Consider the following 17,083-nt stretch of genomic DNA (forward strand, 5'->3'; position numbering starts at 1 on the left):
AACGTAGGAAAGCCCTCCAATCTCCTGCACATCTGCAGCCCCTGGTCCTGCTGAGCACACAGTGACTTCTGAAGTGGCCACCTCAGTCACCCATGAGCCCTTCACCACCCAGCCATTTCCACTCACTGCAGTACAGATCCACCTCTTGACTGTGTTTAGGATGACAGGAGGTCCTTCAACCCATCTGCCTCTTGGCTTCTCTGCCCTTTAATTGAAAGAGATTATGGAAAGGATATCTACTCCTTTTTATTTTTCCAAAATATAACACACATCCAACTTGCAAGTAAATACAGAAGTTTTTAATTCCTTGGAAAAAAATTTCTGGATAATTCCATGTATTTTAGTAATCATACAGACAATCTTTTTCTTACTGGTTCATTACCAAAAATAAAAACTATGGTAACAATTTATAACTCCATAGATGCAAATAATCTCATCTATTTTGACATTGAAAAAGTCAGAAAGACAAAACATAAATTCTGAGTGCAGATATTAAAACTGTATGACATTCTAAGATTATCTTTTTATTTTATTGCTTGTTTTGCTATTTGTATGTTTATCTTCCAAGAGCCTACAGAAGTGAGGAAAATATCTGCAGGCTAATTTTAAACAACATGAGACAAGAGTTTAAGTACTAAATAATTTTTAAATAAAACTTTTAGTTTATTTATTAAACTATAAAGGATTTTCCAGAAACACATCAGCTAAATTGGCCTGTAATGCATTAATAAATGGAGAACATGTATCTTTTAGGAAATATTTTAAACATAGTGGACACTACCCAAAAAGCTAATCATGATATGAAAATTTTCAAGTCACAATTTCTTGGACTAATACAAGTTAGTTTTTAACCTGAAGTCAGAAGTGCAAAATCTGTTAAAATAATAATAATAATAATAATATTGCCATTGTTCTCAGGACTCTACTGATAAATCCTACACATCCCTAAAGGCTTTTCAACAAAATGAACCACAGTCTCTTGGCAAGCACCTTGCTTAAGTGGCAAGTAACTTTTGAAGCTGTGGACAGAAGCAAGCTCTGTGGATAGCATTGCTCCAATGTGAAAATCATCTGCAAAGAAAGCCCAGCAATAGCTTTGCTGCCTGCACATCTGCAGGTCTGCATAGGTGCTCCCTGGGCAGGTGAGACTCTTGGCTCACAAGTCGGAAACAGATTAAAGACAAGAGAAGGAAGTGAAGGTCACATATCTTCAGTTTACAGATGCTATCCCAGTTAAATGCCAGGGGCTTTGAACTAGAAATGGACAATATGCAAAAATGAGGTCACCAGATAACAAAGTTGAGGGTGTTAAGATGCATGTACCTCATATTAAGACAGAACTTTTCATCTGTAGCAACAGGAAGTTTGCCTAAAGGCCATGCTAGTTGGAACCCACTTCTGAGCATCTCTCCTGGACCTTTCTACCGATTCATCAATAATCATAACTGATATTGAGAATGACACCTGGGATACCCTCCAATGTTCTGCAGGCTTTTCCAAATCGAAGAGAGGTCACATAATGCCTAGTCTTTGGAGGTGAGGGATTAGCCTGTATTTTATTCTAATTATTTGGGGCTCAATGATAGCTCTATTGCTTTAGAAATTAGAATACCCTATTCCCCAAATAGGACCAATGATCGGAGCTTATTGTACAACCAAAATGAAGGTTGGGACAATGGGCTCTTAGAATCTAATTACCATCATGAATTCCCCCACTGACCAACTCTTCAACTTCCTTTCTAGATGCAAGATCGGTCACCGGGGTGCTTCAATGAAACCAGAACATTTCTTAGAAGTCCTCACAAAAACCCGACATTGTTGTAGAGCTCAGGATTATTTCTGACTAGGCCCTCTACTTGCTGGCAATCTTCTACGTGCAAACATCCAACTTTGGTTTGCTGTTGAGTCCGAGTGGAAGGATTCCCATTCTGCCTCTGAGTCTCCTTTAGGGACTTGGAAATGGAAGGTAGTGTGGTTCTTTCTGGCCATTAGCCAGGCAAGGGACCCCAGGCATTTTGGGGTAAGTTCGACTAGCAATTTTAAAGAACTCTTCTGCAGCATCAAGAGCAATAAGACGGTCCTGCAAAAATGAATGAATAAATAAATATAAAAGAGAAACAAAGATGGTTGCCAAGCAAAATCAATCTAATAAAAACAAAACCTCCCTAGAAATAATAATGAACAAGTAAAATATTTATTAAATTTTTCCCAACAAATTTTAAAACATACCTTCTCCCTTTATTTATATTACCCAAGAAACACTCCACCAGTCTTGGGGTCCTTCCAAATGACTTTTCAATCTTAGGTTATATAAGCAATATCCCTCACATCTCTTCGACCTACAAATCATTCAGAAATCTAACTACACAGTGGAATCAACAGAAAAACAGACTCTTGAACCACATCCCAAGCTGCAAGAGCTTTAGGTATAATCCAGAAAACTGGATTTTTAAAGCTGTTCAGGTGACTCTGGTGCCACTTGGCCACTGGAAGCCAGTGCATAGGATGGCAGCATGAGCTGTCACCTCCTCCTGCAGTGGTGGCTGATGGCTTCAGAATGAAGAGCACATTAAATACTAGAAAAGCCAAAAATCAAAGCAAAAGGCAAAAATCTAGGGCACATAAAAAAAGAGGCATCCACTTACCACAACAAATAGGTATCTCTCTGAGAGCTCCCAGCTTCTTGGAAAAATACTGGTCTCTTCAGCCAGTTTCAGCAGCATCTCTCGAGCTTTCCTTGTGTTTTTAGAATCACTCATGGTGCTGAGTTTAGTCACGGACAACAAAGAGTCCGCTTCCTTTTGAAAACCTGAGGCAAGAAGATTGACCTTCATGTAAAGTAGCCACTAGGAAATGTCTGCCCTGCAATAAGGCTCCTGCCCCCTAGGAGATGAAAAGGGACCCGAATGCAGATTGTATATAAACATCGGAAGACTGAGCCAGAGGCACTACTCCATGTGCTGCTCCCCAGCTCTGTGTAACTGGCAGAGTCTTTAATTAAAATACTTTTGCTGTTTCTCCCTGTTGGCTTTTCCGTGTTAAATTGTCCCTCAGAGTTAAAAGCATATACTCACCCACTGCCTCTTTCGGCCCTTTAGGTTTAGTTTGAAACCCTCATCCCTGTCCACTCTACTCTTGCCTCCTCGAGGCCCTGTCTCTAGAATTCCTTCTTGCCCCCCTCCCCCCGCCCTACATCACCTCCAGATCCCTATTTCTCCAAGCCCAGATTTTCTTCCTCAGAGAAATATGGTTGGCTGGTGAAAATTACTTACCCAAAGGTAGAAAAGGCCCCAAGACTTAAACCTTCAGAGAATAGCTTAATTGTAAAAAGAAGACTATTGATTCACGAGAATATCAGGTGAGTAAAGAAGACAGAGGCCCACCTCAACCCATGGCATCCCACTAAACATCAAGGGCTATCACATGGCACCCTCTTTTGAAAAGTGACGATCCCAGGACATTGTGCGCTTTCAAAGCAGAAGGACCAAGGACTTCAAAATTGATAAATTCATTTTGTAAATATTAAAACAGGTTTATTTTATGATGAGAGGTTTATTTTATATTAATTTTTATATTAATCTTATATTATTTAATAGTTAATATAAATATTAAAACAATTTATTTTATGATGTTTATCACATCACAACCTGGTAGAATTAAGAAAAACTATTACCTGGTATCTACTCTAATGACACAAGGGGTTTTTCCCCAACCTTGAAACTTTTCTTCCTTCTACTTGTTCAGAAATTTTGTACCAAGTCTTGCTGCCTCTCTTACAACCAAATGTGTCCTAGCCTGCCTCATCTATAAAGCTATTAGTAACTGGCCAATTATCTCCATTTAATCCAATGTACGGGGGAAACAGTAAATCGTAGTCCCCAGATGACTTCACTGCCCTGTGCTACCCTGTATGGGGACAGATGGAGTAGCACATGGCACAGTATGTCCTCGAGACATGGGCTGTTGAAAAAAGAAATATCAGAGGTTTTTTGCTTAAGGATATGAGAGCAGGATTGGGAAAATAATTAGTACACGGTAGATTTAATTAGCCAATTACTGGCATTCCTTTTGTAAAAACCATGGTGGAAAGAGTAATGATCACAACTGGTTATTTTTACCATTTCACAATTTCTTTCAGACTCACCCAAATCTTCTAAAATGCGTTTCCATCTGTTTCTCACTTCCCTTCGAATCTGCCGCAGGGCATAGATATCATAGTTGAGTTTTTGCCACTCCTGTAAGAAAATTAAAATTCAGTATTATTCATACCTTCTGGCCTAAACCTCTACCTCATTCTTGACTGTCTTGTTGCTTTAACGCATGACCTCCCTCTTGACAAATCTTCAAAGCATGCCTACAAGAAGAGCAAGGGATGGATGAGATAGAGCCAGCAGGAACACCATCAGCTAGCATGTCTGCAGAATCTGCTGAGGACAAGGTGATAGGGCACTTTCCACAAACATATCAAACTCTTCACTTTATTCTCTCAGAGATCTCACCTGCAAAATGGGTTAAACAATGGTAAATATTTCATCTAAGATTGTTATAAAGATTAAAGATATACAAGCACAATGCCTGTGTGTGGTGAACGACTAATATAATTTCTGTATTTAAGCCAATTTATAGATGAAGAAATGGAGGCTCAAAGAACTTAACTAATTCACTGTCGTCCTGCTCACAGGTTCTAGGATAAATATTTAAACCAAAGTCTTACCTCCCTTTGTTATTAGAAATGCCGGAACCTGGGAATCCCAAGCATCTTGATTCCTAGCCAATGTTTTCTACATCAAAGGCTCAGCACCACTCTGTCTTTATTTTTTAAAATTTTTAAATTGATTTTTTAAAATAAATGACAGTGGAATGCATTACAATTCTTATTACACATATATAGCACAGTTTTTCATATCTCTGTTTGTATATAAAGTATGTTGACACCAATTCATGTCTTCATACATGTACTTTGGATAATGATGTCCATCACGTTTCACCATCCTTGGTAACCCCCTGTCCCCTCCCTTTCCCTCCCACCTCTGTGCCCTATCTAGAGTTCGTCTATTTCTCCCATGCTCCCCCTCCCTACCCCACTATGAATCAGCCACCTTATATCAGAGAAAATATTCAGCATTTGTTTTTTTGGGATTGGCTAACTTCACTTAGCATTATCTTCTCCAATGCCATCCATTTACCTGCAAATGTCATGATTTTATTCTCTTTTATTGCTGAGTACTATTCCACTGTGTATATATGCCACATTTTTTTTATTCATTCATCTACTAAAGAGCATCTAGGTTGGTTCCACAGTTTAGCTACTGTGAATTGTGCTGCTATAAACACTGATGTGGCTGTGTTCCTGTATTATGCTGTTTTTAAGTCCTTTGGAGAGCCCAAGGAGAGGAATACCTGTGTTAAATGGTGGTTCCATTCCCAGTTTTCCAAGGAATCTCCATACTGCTTTCCTTATTGGCTGCACCAATTTGCAGTCCCACCAGCAGTGTATGAGTGTACCTTTCCCCCACATCCTCACCAACACTTATTGTTGTGTGTCTTCATAATAGCTGCCATTCTGACTGGAGTGAGATGATATCTTAGAGTAGTTTTGATTTGCATTTCTCTAATTGCTAGAGACGATGAACATTTTTTCATATATTTGTTGATTGATTGTATATCCTCTTCTGAGAAGTGTCTGTTCAGGTCCTTGGCCCATTTATTGATTGGCTTATTTGTTTTTTTGGTGCTTAGCTTTTTGAGTTCTTTATATACCCTAGAGATTAGTGCTCTATCTGATGTGTGAGGGGTAAAGATTTGCTCCCAGGATGCAGGCTCTCTGTTCACCTCACTGATTGTTTCTTTTGCTGAGAAAAAACTTTTTAGTTTGAATCCATCCCATTTATTGATTCTTGATTTTAATTTTTGTGCTATAAGGGTCATATTAAGAAAGTTGGGGCCTAATCCCACATGATGAACATTATTAGGGTCTACTTTTTCTTCTATTAAACTCAGAGTCTCTGGTTTAATTCCTAGGTCCTTGATCCACTTTGAGTTGAGTTTTGTGCATGGCCAAGAGATAGGGGTTTAATTTCATTTTGTTGCATATGGATTTCCAGTTTTCCCAGCACCATTTGTTGAAGAGGCTATCTTTTCTCCAGTGCATGTTTTGGGCACCTTTGTCTAATATAAGATAATTATAATTTTGTGGGTTAGTCTCTGTGTCCTCTATTCTGTACCATTGGTCTACCAGTCTAAATCACTGAAATAGAAACAACTGAAAAAAAAAGTTGGTTCTTTGAAAAAATAAATAATATTGACATACCCTTAGCTACCCTAATGAAGAGAAGGAGAGAGAAAACTCAAATTACCAGCATACGTGATGAAAAAGGTAATATCACAATAGACACTAGAGAAATACAGAGGATAATTAGAAATTATTTTGAAAACATATACTCCAATAATATAGAAGATATTGAAGGTATCAACAAATTTCTTAAGCCATATGATTTGCCCAGATTGAACAAGAAAGATATACACAATTTAAACAGACCAATATCAAGTGATAAAATAGAAGACACCATCAGAAGCCCACCAACCAAGAAAAGCCCAGGACCAGATGGATACACAGCCAAGTTCTACAAGACCTTTAAAGAAGAACTAATACCAATACTCCTCAATTTATTTCACGAAATAGAAAAAGAGGCAGCACTTCCAAACTCATTCTGTGAGGCCAATATCACCCTGATTCAAAAACCAGGCAAAGAAAGAAAACTTTAGACCAATATCTCTAATGAACATAGATGCAAAAATTCTCAATATAATTCTGGCAAATCGAATATAATAACATATCAAAAAGATCGTGCACCATGATCAAGTGGGATTCATCCCAGGGATGCAAGGTTGATTCACCAGACGGAAATCAATAACTGTAATTCATCACATCAATAAGACTCAAAGAAAAGAATCATATGATCATCTCAATAGATGCAGAAAAACCACTCTGTCTTATTTACTTTCCCTTGATGGGATGAATCTTTCGAGAACTCAGCAAGCCACTAACAGGCTATCATTCTGAAAAGTTCTTTATCAGTCTTGTGTATTAGGCCATCACACTGTCCCCATACAGAGGCTAAATCTTTTAGAAACATTAGAATCTTCATGGAACTAAGTACACCTTTGAAGTGTCATGGAAATTTGTTTTTAGAGAGGGTTATCTACATAGAACTTTATAGATAGGTCCTTTTATAGAATATACTTTTTCTTCTTTCCAATTCCCTACAGACTGGAAAAACTGAGGGGGAGAAAACCTGAGTGCTGTCCTCTTCATTAGATGGGTCTTTTATATACTTTGTTGCCCAATCAGCATAGCACACTGGAAAAGACCCAGACTGTCCAGGTTTGGATCCCAGCTCACTCTATATTAACAGCCTGACCACAGGGAAGTTCTCTGCCTCTCAGTTGCCTCATCTGCTATGTGGCAATATATGCCCTAAGGCCTTCTGTGAGGCTTGACAGATTAATATAAGCCTTTCAAATTCAAGGCGGGCACAAATCAGTGTAGATGCAATTTAAAAACAGAAAAAAAAATCCTCCAAGATTTAGAATGATTTCTACTATGAGAGGAAAATGTTATGCATTCCACTACTTATTAGCCCATTCCTCAGGACACCCAGAAGAAATGTGTCTGTTCTCAGCATCAAATGAGATTTTATTTTTCCTAAACACTATTTTAACTTTCTGGACATCAAATTTTATAACTGATCAGTTTCTATTTTAAGTTGGAAATTTAGTCTTTTCATTAAAAAAAATATATATAGGATTTGGGGGCTGGGGTTGTGGTTTAGAGGTAGAACACTTGTCTAGCATGCATGGGGCCCTGGGTTCAATCCTCAGCATCACACAAAAATAAAATAAAGATATTAAAATATATATATGATTTGGTAGGCATTTTTTTAATGATTACAACTAGGGGGCTGCTTTTTATGTCTTCATTATGATCTTTTCTTTTTTGTTCTCATGTTCTAGTTCATGTGAGTTGCCTTAAATCCTGTTTCATAAAGACTATAAACAATGCATCAGACAGAGTGGTACTTATAAGTGGTATATGCTTATCGTCAATAAAACTGACCCTGTTTTCTGGACTTAGTGAAAAGTGATCAGAACTTTAGTTACACAATCCACAGAGCTGCTTCATGTCCACACACCTTAACACAAGTAACCAACCACTAGGTGGCTTCACTAACTCGTGATTGAAGGTCTCTTAGTTTTTCTTAGTTCCTTAGGCCGATACCTCAGGCCTTGTTCTAAGTGTAGACAAATCTCTATTTTTCAGAGATCCACTCGTCCTTGGACTATCCGTATGTTCCCTTCCTGCTGTCCATCTATGAGCTATTTTGCTATTCCTAAATATCCACACCGAATGCTATACAAATTCATTCAGTGTTACTCTGACAGATGCAACATACACCTAATTAACAGTACTAAGAATGGGTCTGTACCTAGTACATCTCTGGATCCCACTGTCCCTTAGTGTGGCTCACAGGCAACTTGCACATGATAGGTACTTGTTAAGATCAGTGGAATGAAACTAGGCATTTCACATATATGCATACCATTACTGTCTTCTTTTCACAGAATCATCATGAATAAACACATTATAGTATCTAGAAATTCTGTGCAACATATAGAGCTCTTAAACCAATGGAAGTTTTTGGTAGGATTTTATCTAAGAATTGGTATTTCACAAAATAAATCATAACTGGAGAATCTGAATTCCTCTTAAACATATGACCCAGCGAACAGAATCTAAGTGCAGTAAATGAGGAATGGGGGAATGGGGATGTACAAAATCTATTCACCTACTTCCTGGTATTAAAGACAAGCAAGGAGCAAGTCTTTTTTTTTTTTTTTTTTTTTTTTTTGTACTCAGCTATTGAACCAGGGGCACTCAACTACTGAGTCAAATTCCCAATCCTTTGTTGTATTTTATTTTGAGATAGGGTCTCACTAGGTTGCTTAGAGCCTCACTAAGTTGCTGTGGCTGACTTTGAACTTGTAATCCTCCTGCCTCAGCCTCCTGAGTTGCTAGGATTACAGGTGTGCACCACTGTGCCTGGAAGAGCAAGTCAACTGATGTACAATTTACATATTGTAAAGATTTATCTTTTAAGCTTGGGATAATTTGAAAGTAACAAAGATCAGTTAAACATTCTTCACAAGTGAATTCAACTCAATTCTAGTAGACATCAAAAGTTAAAGTCTTATTTTCTAAAATAATTTGTTTTCCAGTAATTTCTGAAATAATATACTGTGGTCATTATGGTTCTGTGGCCCTAGATCTTAACAACAAATAAATTAACAAAGGTGTAGCAAAAGAAAATACAGAGTTAACTGCACAAGAGACCTGGGAACCAAGTCAAATTGAAAAACATGTCATTAAAATTAATAACTGAAGACCTTTATAACTGAATTCTTAAGGTTATTCTCCTCTTTTGTTGTTGGCCAAATCAGATTAGGGCTACTAGATAAGAAGGTTGAGGCAACAACATGAAAGGCAGAGCAACCTGGATCTCAGTCCACCATCAACAGCTAGTTCTCCAGGAGCTGGCCTTGACCTTGAGCCCTGCTGTAACCTCCTCAGATCACTTCCCTGTGCACAAAATTAAAACGTTTGATGCTCAGGCCAGTATCTCTCTATTTTCGCCACCCCCCAAACCTCCATAACCTTCATTGTACTCTTTGCTTCTGTGACTTGACCTTTCAGGTTCCATACATAGGAGGGACCATGCTGTGCTTGTCTTTCTGTGTCTGATTATTTCACTTAGCCCAACAACTTCTAGGTTCATCCATATTGTGCAAATGACAGGATTTCCTTTTTTTTATGGCAAAATAACATTTTTCTGTGTGTGTGTGTATTCATCCATTGATGAATACTGACTGATTCTGTATGGTGGCTATAATGAGTTATGCTGAAATGATATTGTGCTGATACACAGCATGGTGACCGGTGACAATAGTAAATAACACCGTCTTGTTTACTTGAAATTTCAAATAGCAGATTTTAAGTGCTCTCACCCCCACAGACAAACAATAGGAATTATGGGTGGTAATGGATATGCTAATTAACTTGACTGTGGTAATCATTATACAATGTATATAGGCAGCAAATCATCACTTGTACTTCATACAATTTCCACTTGTCAAATAAGTACTTTAAGAAACAATTTGATTCTTATCCCTACTATCTTAATGTGAGGTTGTAGATAACTGGGACAATTAACAAGTGATTTCTACTTCTTATTAAAAGGTGATCTAATGATAAGTATGTGAAGTAATGCAAATGTTAGCTCAATGGAGCTATTCCACAGTGCACACGTATTTCAAAGCATCATCTGTGTATAACAGATATATTCAATTTTTATTTATCAGTTAAAAACTATTTTTAAAAATATGATTTATACATTTTTAAATGTCCTTTAACAATAGATTATATATATTTTAAATCATCTTAAACTCTTAGGAGCAACCTCAAAAGAGACCAATTTATTTTTAGGTATAAAAATAATGTAAGGACATTATAATAGAAATAAAAATTTAAAGAAAATAAAATGACAAACTAAAAGCCACAGGTTTCCTTTATCATTCTCTTTTTCTAATCTTATTTCTCAGAGGTAGCTATGTTTGAATATTTCACCCTTTTCTCTTTTTTTTGGTGGTGATCTACTCTACAGCTTCAAATAATAGGCTTATGCTTCCAATTTTTTTTTTTTTTTTTTTGGTACTAGGGATTGAACTCAGGGGCACTTAACCACTGAGCCATGTCTCCAGCCTTTGTTTGTATTTTATTTAGAGACAGGGTTTCACTGAGTTGTTTAGAGCCTCGCTAAGTCGCTGAGGCTGGCTTTGAATTCGAGATCCTCCTGCCTCAGCCTATGGAGCCACAGGTGCATGCTACCAAGCCCAGCTATACTTTCAATTTCTTGTATATTATCTTTAAACTTCTTTGATACGACTGCCCATATGGACAAGGAGTAATTTGCTCTTCCTCTGCTCCAGCGCGCGCGCTCTCTCTCTCTCTCTCTCTCTCTCTCTCTCTCTCTCTCTCTCTCTGTATGATCTCTGTCTCTGTCTCTCAACAGCAGTTTACACCAATCAGGATCCATCCCTCAGGGCTGGAACCTTGCTGTCCCAAACAAAAGCTGGGTCCTAGTAGGAAGGAAGAAGAGGGTATAAATACTGGGGATGCTAATGTGTCTGTCACAGGACAGATACGATATTTGCTTATCCAACATCTATTTTCCCCTTTATTCAGATTTTTCTCTGGAGAGCAATTGTATCTGCAGCTCTAAGTAAACTTTGATGGATTTAAGTTAATAAAGTCAACTTAGCTATATGTGAATGTTGGCTTAAACCCTAATCAGTGCTTAGGAAAGCTTTCAGTAAGATAAAACGGTCTCCAAAAGACCTTTTTATGGAAATAGAGAGGGGAGCTGGCCACACCCCTTATCATCAATCTTTTTTATTTTTATTATTATTATTATCATTATTATTGGTACTGGGGATTGGCCCAGGGTGCTTAACCCCTGAACATATCCCCATCCCTTTTTACTTTTTATTTTGAGACAAGGTCTCACTAAGTTGCTTAGGTTGGCCTCAAATTTGTGATTCCCCTGCCTCAGCCTCCCAGGTTGCTGGAATTACAGGCATGTTCCACCACGCCTGGCCTTATCTCTAATGCTCAGGTGAGGAACTAAACAGAGTGACCCTGGTTGTAAAGTAACAGATGTACTCATAAAACATCTAAGTAAATTCACCTGTGCAATGGGCAGGCCATGCCACCTATCATTCATATATGTGTGTGTGTGTTTATAAGCACAGCTTGGCCCTCCATTGTATATTGCCACCTGCCCCTGCCACCAAGGAGTGACTAAAATACCCAAAACCTCCCCATTGAGTCCTCCAAGTTCTTCCTTTTTATTGGGGTGCTTGCATCCCTGGGGTTGAATAGCGTCATGACATAGTTGGCAGGATCCCAAAGAGACAGGTGCTGAGTTGTTTCCAGAGTTGGGGAAAGTCCATGGAGTCTGCAGGGGGAATCCCAGGCTGGCCATGAACTTCACTGTGATTGTTCCCTATTGGAGGGATGGGGACTGTCACATGAGCATGGGGATGCCCTGAGAGTTCAAAGTGGGGGCAGATAATGCAAGTGTTAGAAGCAGCATCCAAAGTAGTCACGAGAAAGCAAAAGGAAACAAAGATGTCAGGCCCTGGTGGCTAGGTTCCTCCTGTGTGCATTAAAGTCAGCCACAGACCAGGAGCCAGCCACTCGGGCTCAGCTTAGAAAGAATTAAAATTAGAAAAAGGCCCTGACAGTAAGGATCTGCTGTTGAAATGCTTAGAACCTGCAGATGAGTGTCTGCAGGACATGGCCTGCTGTTATGCTAAACTGACGGGACATTATGGGCCCAGAACCTGTATCAGGACATTGATGACTCAAAAAAACTGGAGCCCTGAGATGTGAGAGCCATTCAGGGGTCCACTGGTGCCAGTCACTCAGAAGCTAAGGTGGAGCATGAAGATATTACCGAAGCTAGACCAGCTATGAACCAAAAGTGCAAGACCCAGAGGAGTGGCCTGAGGGGCTGACCTAGATCTGTTCCCAGCTCCAGAGGGATGTCTACATATCACCATCAGACCTTGTACCCCTGCTGAGCTGGGGTCCAAGTTCAGGCAGGAAACAAAAGAAGTGTGCCTGCACTGGCTGCCCTGCTTGTGGGACACTGGAGCAGGCTGGATAACAGTGAATAGTACAGAATTGTCTAAAGTGGCTTCAGTAACTGCTCACCCTGCTTTACCTCAGCAGCTTTAAGCCCGTGCCGCTGATGCAAATGTGGGTCATTACTAGCTTGTCTGCTTCTTGCCACTTTCCAACACATGGCCAGATTCAGGAGACATTCCTATGCCCAGAAGCCCACAAGAACCTATGGAAGAACTACAGAGCTATTTGTGGGAACTGGAAATGAAACATGCAATTTATGTGCAGCCTTTCCCAGGATCGGACACTATGATTTACTACTGGGATGAGGGATGCAGCAATGCACATGGCCCCTCTGTCCACGTACGGTGCCCTGGTATCAATATTATCCCCGTTAGTAGAGCATCCCCTCCAGCAAGCAGTACAACTGACAGCAGCACATCTAGGGAAGACCGACAGATTGCAGCAGAAAAGAGGAGTCTGTAAACCCAGAAGAACCTCTCCGAGTGTCCTGTCAACAGATGCACATGGACTTAATGGCCACAGGAAATAGAAAGAAAACAAAGAAAAAACCTAATGCCACCCTAGTACAGTTATGGAAGCAACTGCCAAAGATAAGAGGCTTCAGCCACGACCTCTCCATAAGGAAACCAAAAGGGAGGTGATCCAAAAGGTAAAATAGACTCTTTTTACTCTCAAAAGAGACAAAGACAAGCCTCTCCTATGGGGAGATGTGATGAAACCAGAGCCCAAAGCTCCCCCTGAGGAATCCTAGTGTGGGACAACCAGGGAAAAGGTCAAGGTTCAGGGCTCAAAGCCATGTCTCTGGATGGGAGGTCATGTAAAGAATTGGCAACACACTGGTCTTCAGAAAGTATTCAGAGTAACAGCCCTGGTGGACACAGGAGCCGAGCATACATTGATATATGTGCAATCCTAACAAATTCCCAGGCAACTGAACTGCTTTTGATGAATACAGAGGGAAAACAGTGAAAAATTAAACTGTAACACTAACACTGCAGCTTGGACACCTGCCACCCTTCCCTGACCCAGAGTTCATAGCTCCTGTTCCTAAATATATAATCAATGTTGATATCTTCTGCGGTAAATACCTACAGACTACTGTAGGGGACTGTGGTTATGGGAACATTAAACATGTCATCTATGAAGCTAAACAATATTAAGAGGACAAGCTAAACACCTACTTGTTGTCTTCCCTGTGCCCAGCAGAGAATTGTTGCCACCAACATTATCAGCTTCTGGTGGCCTTCAAGAGGTAATGGAGACAATATGCAGATTGGCTTCAATAAACCTAATTTGCTCAACCCACAGTCCTTTTAACTCCTCCATGTGGCCCATGAAAAATCAGGATGGAACATGTCTCCTGCATTATAGGGAATTAAAGAAGGTGACTCTTCCACTTAATGCCATCCCTTATAGCACTGCCACCATGCCAGAGGAGCTCAGCACTCGATTGGAAACGTGTCATTGTGTGCTGGATCTTCCTCATGCTTCTTTATTGTAGATGGAGTCCTGAAGAGTCAAGCCTGCCTTGCCTTCACGTGGGATGTGCATGTTACCTCAAGGATTTCTCCATCGCCCCATCCTGTGTCACGGGATGGTAATGAACCTGGTGAGCTCTGCTCATACATGTTTATAGAAAGATCAATTCTGATTCTCATTCAGTGCTCACCAAGGCTCCCCCAATGCTTCTGACTCATTTGCAAGGAAGAGAATGGGTTGTTAACCCTGACAAAGTGCAGGGCCCTGGCTTATGGGTAAAATTCTTGGGTGTTATTTGGTCAAGTAGGACAAAGGTCGGATCTCAGGCTATGAAAAGATAAAGTTCAGGCATTTCTACTTCCCAACACAGTAAAGCAAATACATCAACTTGCTAAGGTGTTATTGGAGGGCTTTCATCCCTAATATAGCTCAGTTATTATGACCCCTATATAATTTGTGTAGGAGGGGTTCAGCCTGGGAATGGACTGACCCATTTTAATCTGGCCAAATGGACAGTAAAACAGGCACAAGCTCATGAAATATTAGATATATTGAAAACTGTTGAGCTTACCACTCATGTTACTCCAGATGGCTTTGGATGAGGCTTATGGCAGTGGTTTAAGAACCATAAGACCCCCACTGGAACTGGGTCACCCCAGAAGATACCAACATTACTAAGTTATGGAAGGGGACAGAGGAATGTTATGGGTCATTGGAAAGACAACAGTGTGCTACTTCTGCTGCTCTTTTCACTGTGAAACCCATCACCAGGGAAGCATCAGTCGAGGTCGCACAACAAGTAGAGATAAAATGGCTACAGAGGAAACTGCCACTTGGCTACACCCAGATTAAAGTATGCAGGGCAAGACTATGTGGGCAGCTGAGACATGCTGGGGACTGCCCATAAAGAGGTCTGGTGTTGTTGCTGCATGACAGGACTGCCTCACCTGCTCTCAGTGCTACCTACAACAATCTGATGCCACTGACAGGCACATCAAGCAAGGTGACGTCCCTCTTCAGTGATGGTGGCTGGACTACATTAGTCCTCCTGTTATCAGAAGGGACCAGCTATGCACTGGCTCACATGGACACAATTATAGGCTTGATGCAAGCCTCCCCCAGCAGAAGAGCCAATCAGGGACTGATCCAGCTGAGTGCCGTGTATGGCACACCACAGGTGACTGAGAGGGACCAAGGAACCCATTTCACAGGTGATGTCATACCTACAGCAGTGGACTCAAGACCAGGACATATTATGGATTTTTCACCTGCCATGCAGGGGTGGGCTGCTCATCTGCCTGATGCACTGAGGACACTAAATGAGAAACCCAGACATCAGTGTCCTGCAGCCGTTTCTTTGTGTGTTAATACTGATGGCCACCAGCATTAAAGCTACAGATAAAAGAAACTTCCACTGAGCATTTTTTTTTTTAGACCAGCCTGAGACACAAGGAACAACTTACTGCTGCCAACTCCTCAAGACATCTCATCGGAGACAAAGAACATTAGGTGGCCATGGACTATAAAATAAGCCCCTAGTGGTCTGCCTTCTGACCCCCTTGGGGAGGGAGAATGTCTAAATTTACAAGTTAGCCCACTGTGTTGGGAACCCGACCCTCACAAGTACATGATATGACCTTCTGGTGTCATCACCCAAAAAACACTGTGCATCAGTTTATGGCAGTTACATATTTCCAAGGTGTCTTACTCATTCTATATCCCTGAAGTACATGTGAATGGCACGATACACTTGCCCAGACAGGCCTACTGTGCAGGCTACTTTACTAAGACAAGATCATAGCGTAGCCTGTATACTGCCTCATGGAGCTGATTTTCCGTGCCTATTAAATGCTTGTCTTATTCTCCATAGGTTAGCAACAAGTAACCTATTCCTGAACTGGGAAGCGGAAGTTGTACAATATGCCAACCAAACCAACTGTTGGATCTGCTCAGAATTCCCTGTGATTGCAGCACAAGAACTTCCCTGGGTAGTCCACCCTGCCCATGAGATGGAACGGACTTGGATTAAACAACTAGGCTAAAACACAGTACCTCTCAGGCTTTAACCCAAGTGCCTAGACAAATGAATGCTATCTTAATTACCTTAACATGCTTGCTGATAAGATTCTTGCTCTTTGTACTGCTGTTGTAAGACATGGATGCAGTGTGACTCCGATGTCCTTTCCTAAGGGCCTCACAGAAGACAGGGGGCAGTGTGAGATTGTGAGGGACAGAAAGGGGCTTCTGAGGCACTGAAGAGGTGAAGTGTTGGGTTAAATGCTAACCAGTGGCTAGGAAAGCTTGCAGTGAGAAAGGTCTCTAGAGAATGTGACAAGAAAGAAATAGTAAGAAAGAAAGAAATGGAGAAGGGAAGTTGGCCACTTCCCTTATGGCTAATCTTTAGGTGAGGATCTAAACAGAGTGACCCTGGTTGTAAAGTAAAGGCTACACTCATAAGACATCTGAGGAAATCCACCTGTGCAGTACATATGCGGCCTATCTTATATATTCCCCTACCACTTAGGAGTGAGTAATTAAAATGTCAAACCCCTCCATTGAGCTCCCCTTTAGGATCAGTAAATGGTATGTTTGGGGCATTTGCAGCCCTGGGGTTGAACAATGAGAATTATCCATGAAGCATCTGAAAATACCAACACACAGGATACACCTCCCAGATCAACCAAATCAGAATTTCTTGAAATTAAAAAGCAGGTTTGAGATTCAGTGACAAGCCAATAGGCATATCCCATGGGTTCAGGGATGGGCACATCACCCAACTCAAGCCCAGGAGATGTAATGAAATCCATGAGGCCTTGGAACAATCAAGAACAGGCTTCC

The 17,083-nt window shown here is 40.5% G+C and overlaps 1 protein-coding gene across 2 annotated transcripts in view; it reads right to left on the minus strand.

Annotated features, from left to right (window-relative positions):
• Nucleotides 1-228: 228 nt before the first annotated feature.
• Nucleotides 229-17,083, minus strand: part of MREG (melanoregulin) — a 59,455-nt gene continuing 42,600 nt past the window's right edge. For both annotated transcript variants that reach the window (XM_081260441.1, XM_081260442.1), the window contains exons 3-5: nucleotides 4,145-4,235; nucleotides 2,646-2,809; nucleotides 229-2,080 (exon numbers count right to left, since the gene is read on the minus strand). In XM_081260441.1, the coding sequence (XP_081116567.1) occupies nucleotides 1,946-2,080; nucleotides 2,646-2,809; nucleotides 4,145-4,235 (390 nt within the window). In that variant the 3' untranslated portion in view covers nucleotides 229-1,945. The remainder of the gene's footprint in view (nucleotides 2,081-2,645; nucleotides 2,810-4,144; nucleotides 4,236-17,083) is intronic.

This window comes from Spermophilus citellus (genome assembly GCF_964194105.1).
Source record: "Spermophilus citellus genome assembly, chromosome: 11".
Lineage (NCBI taxonomy): Eukaryota > Metazoa > Chordata > Mammalia > Rodentia > Sciuridae > Spermophilus > Spermophilus citellus.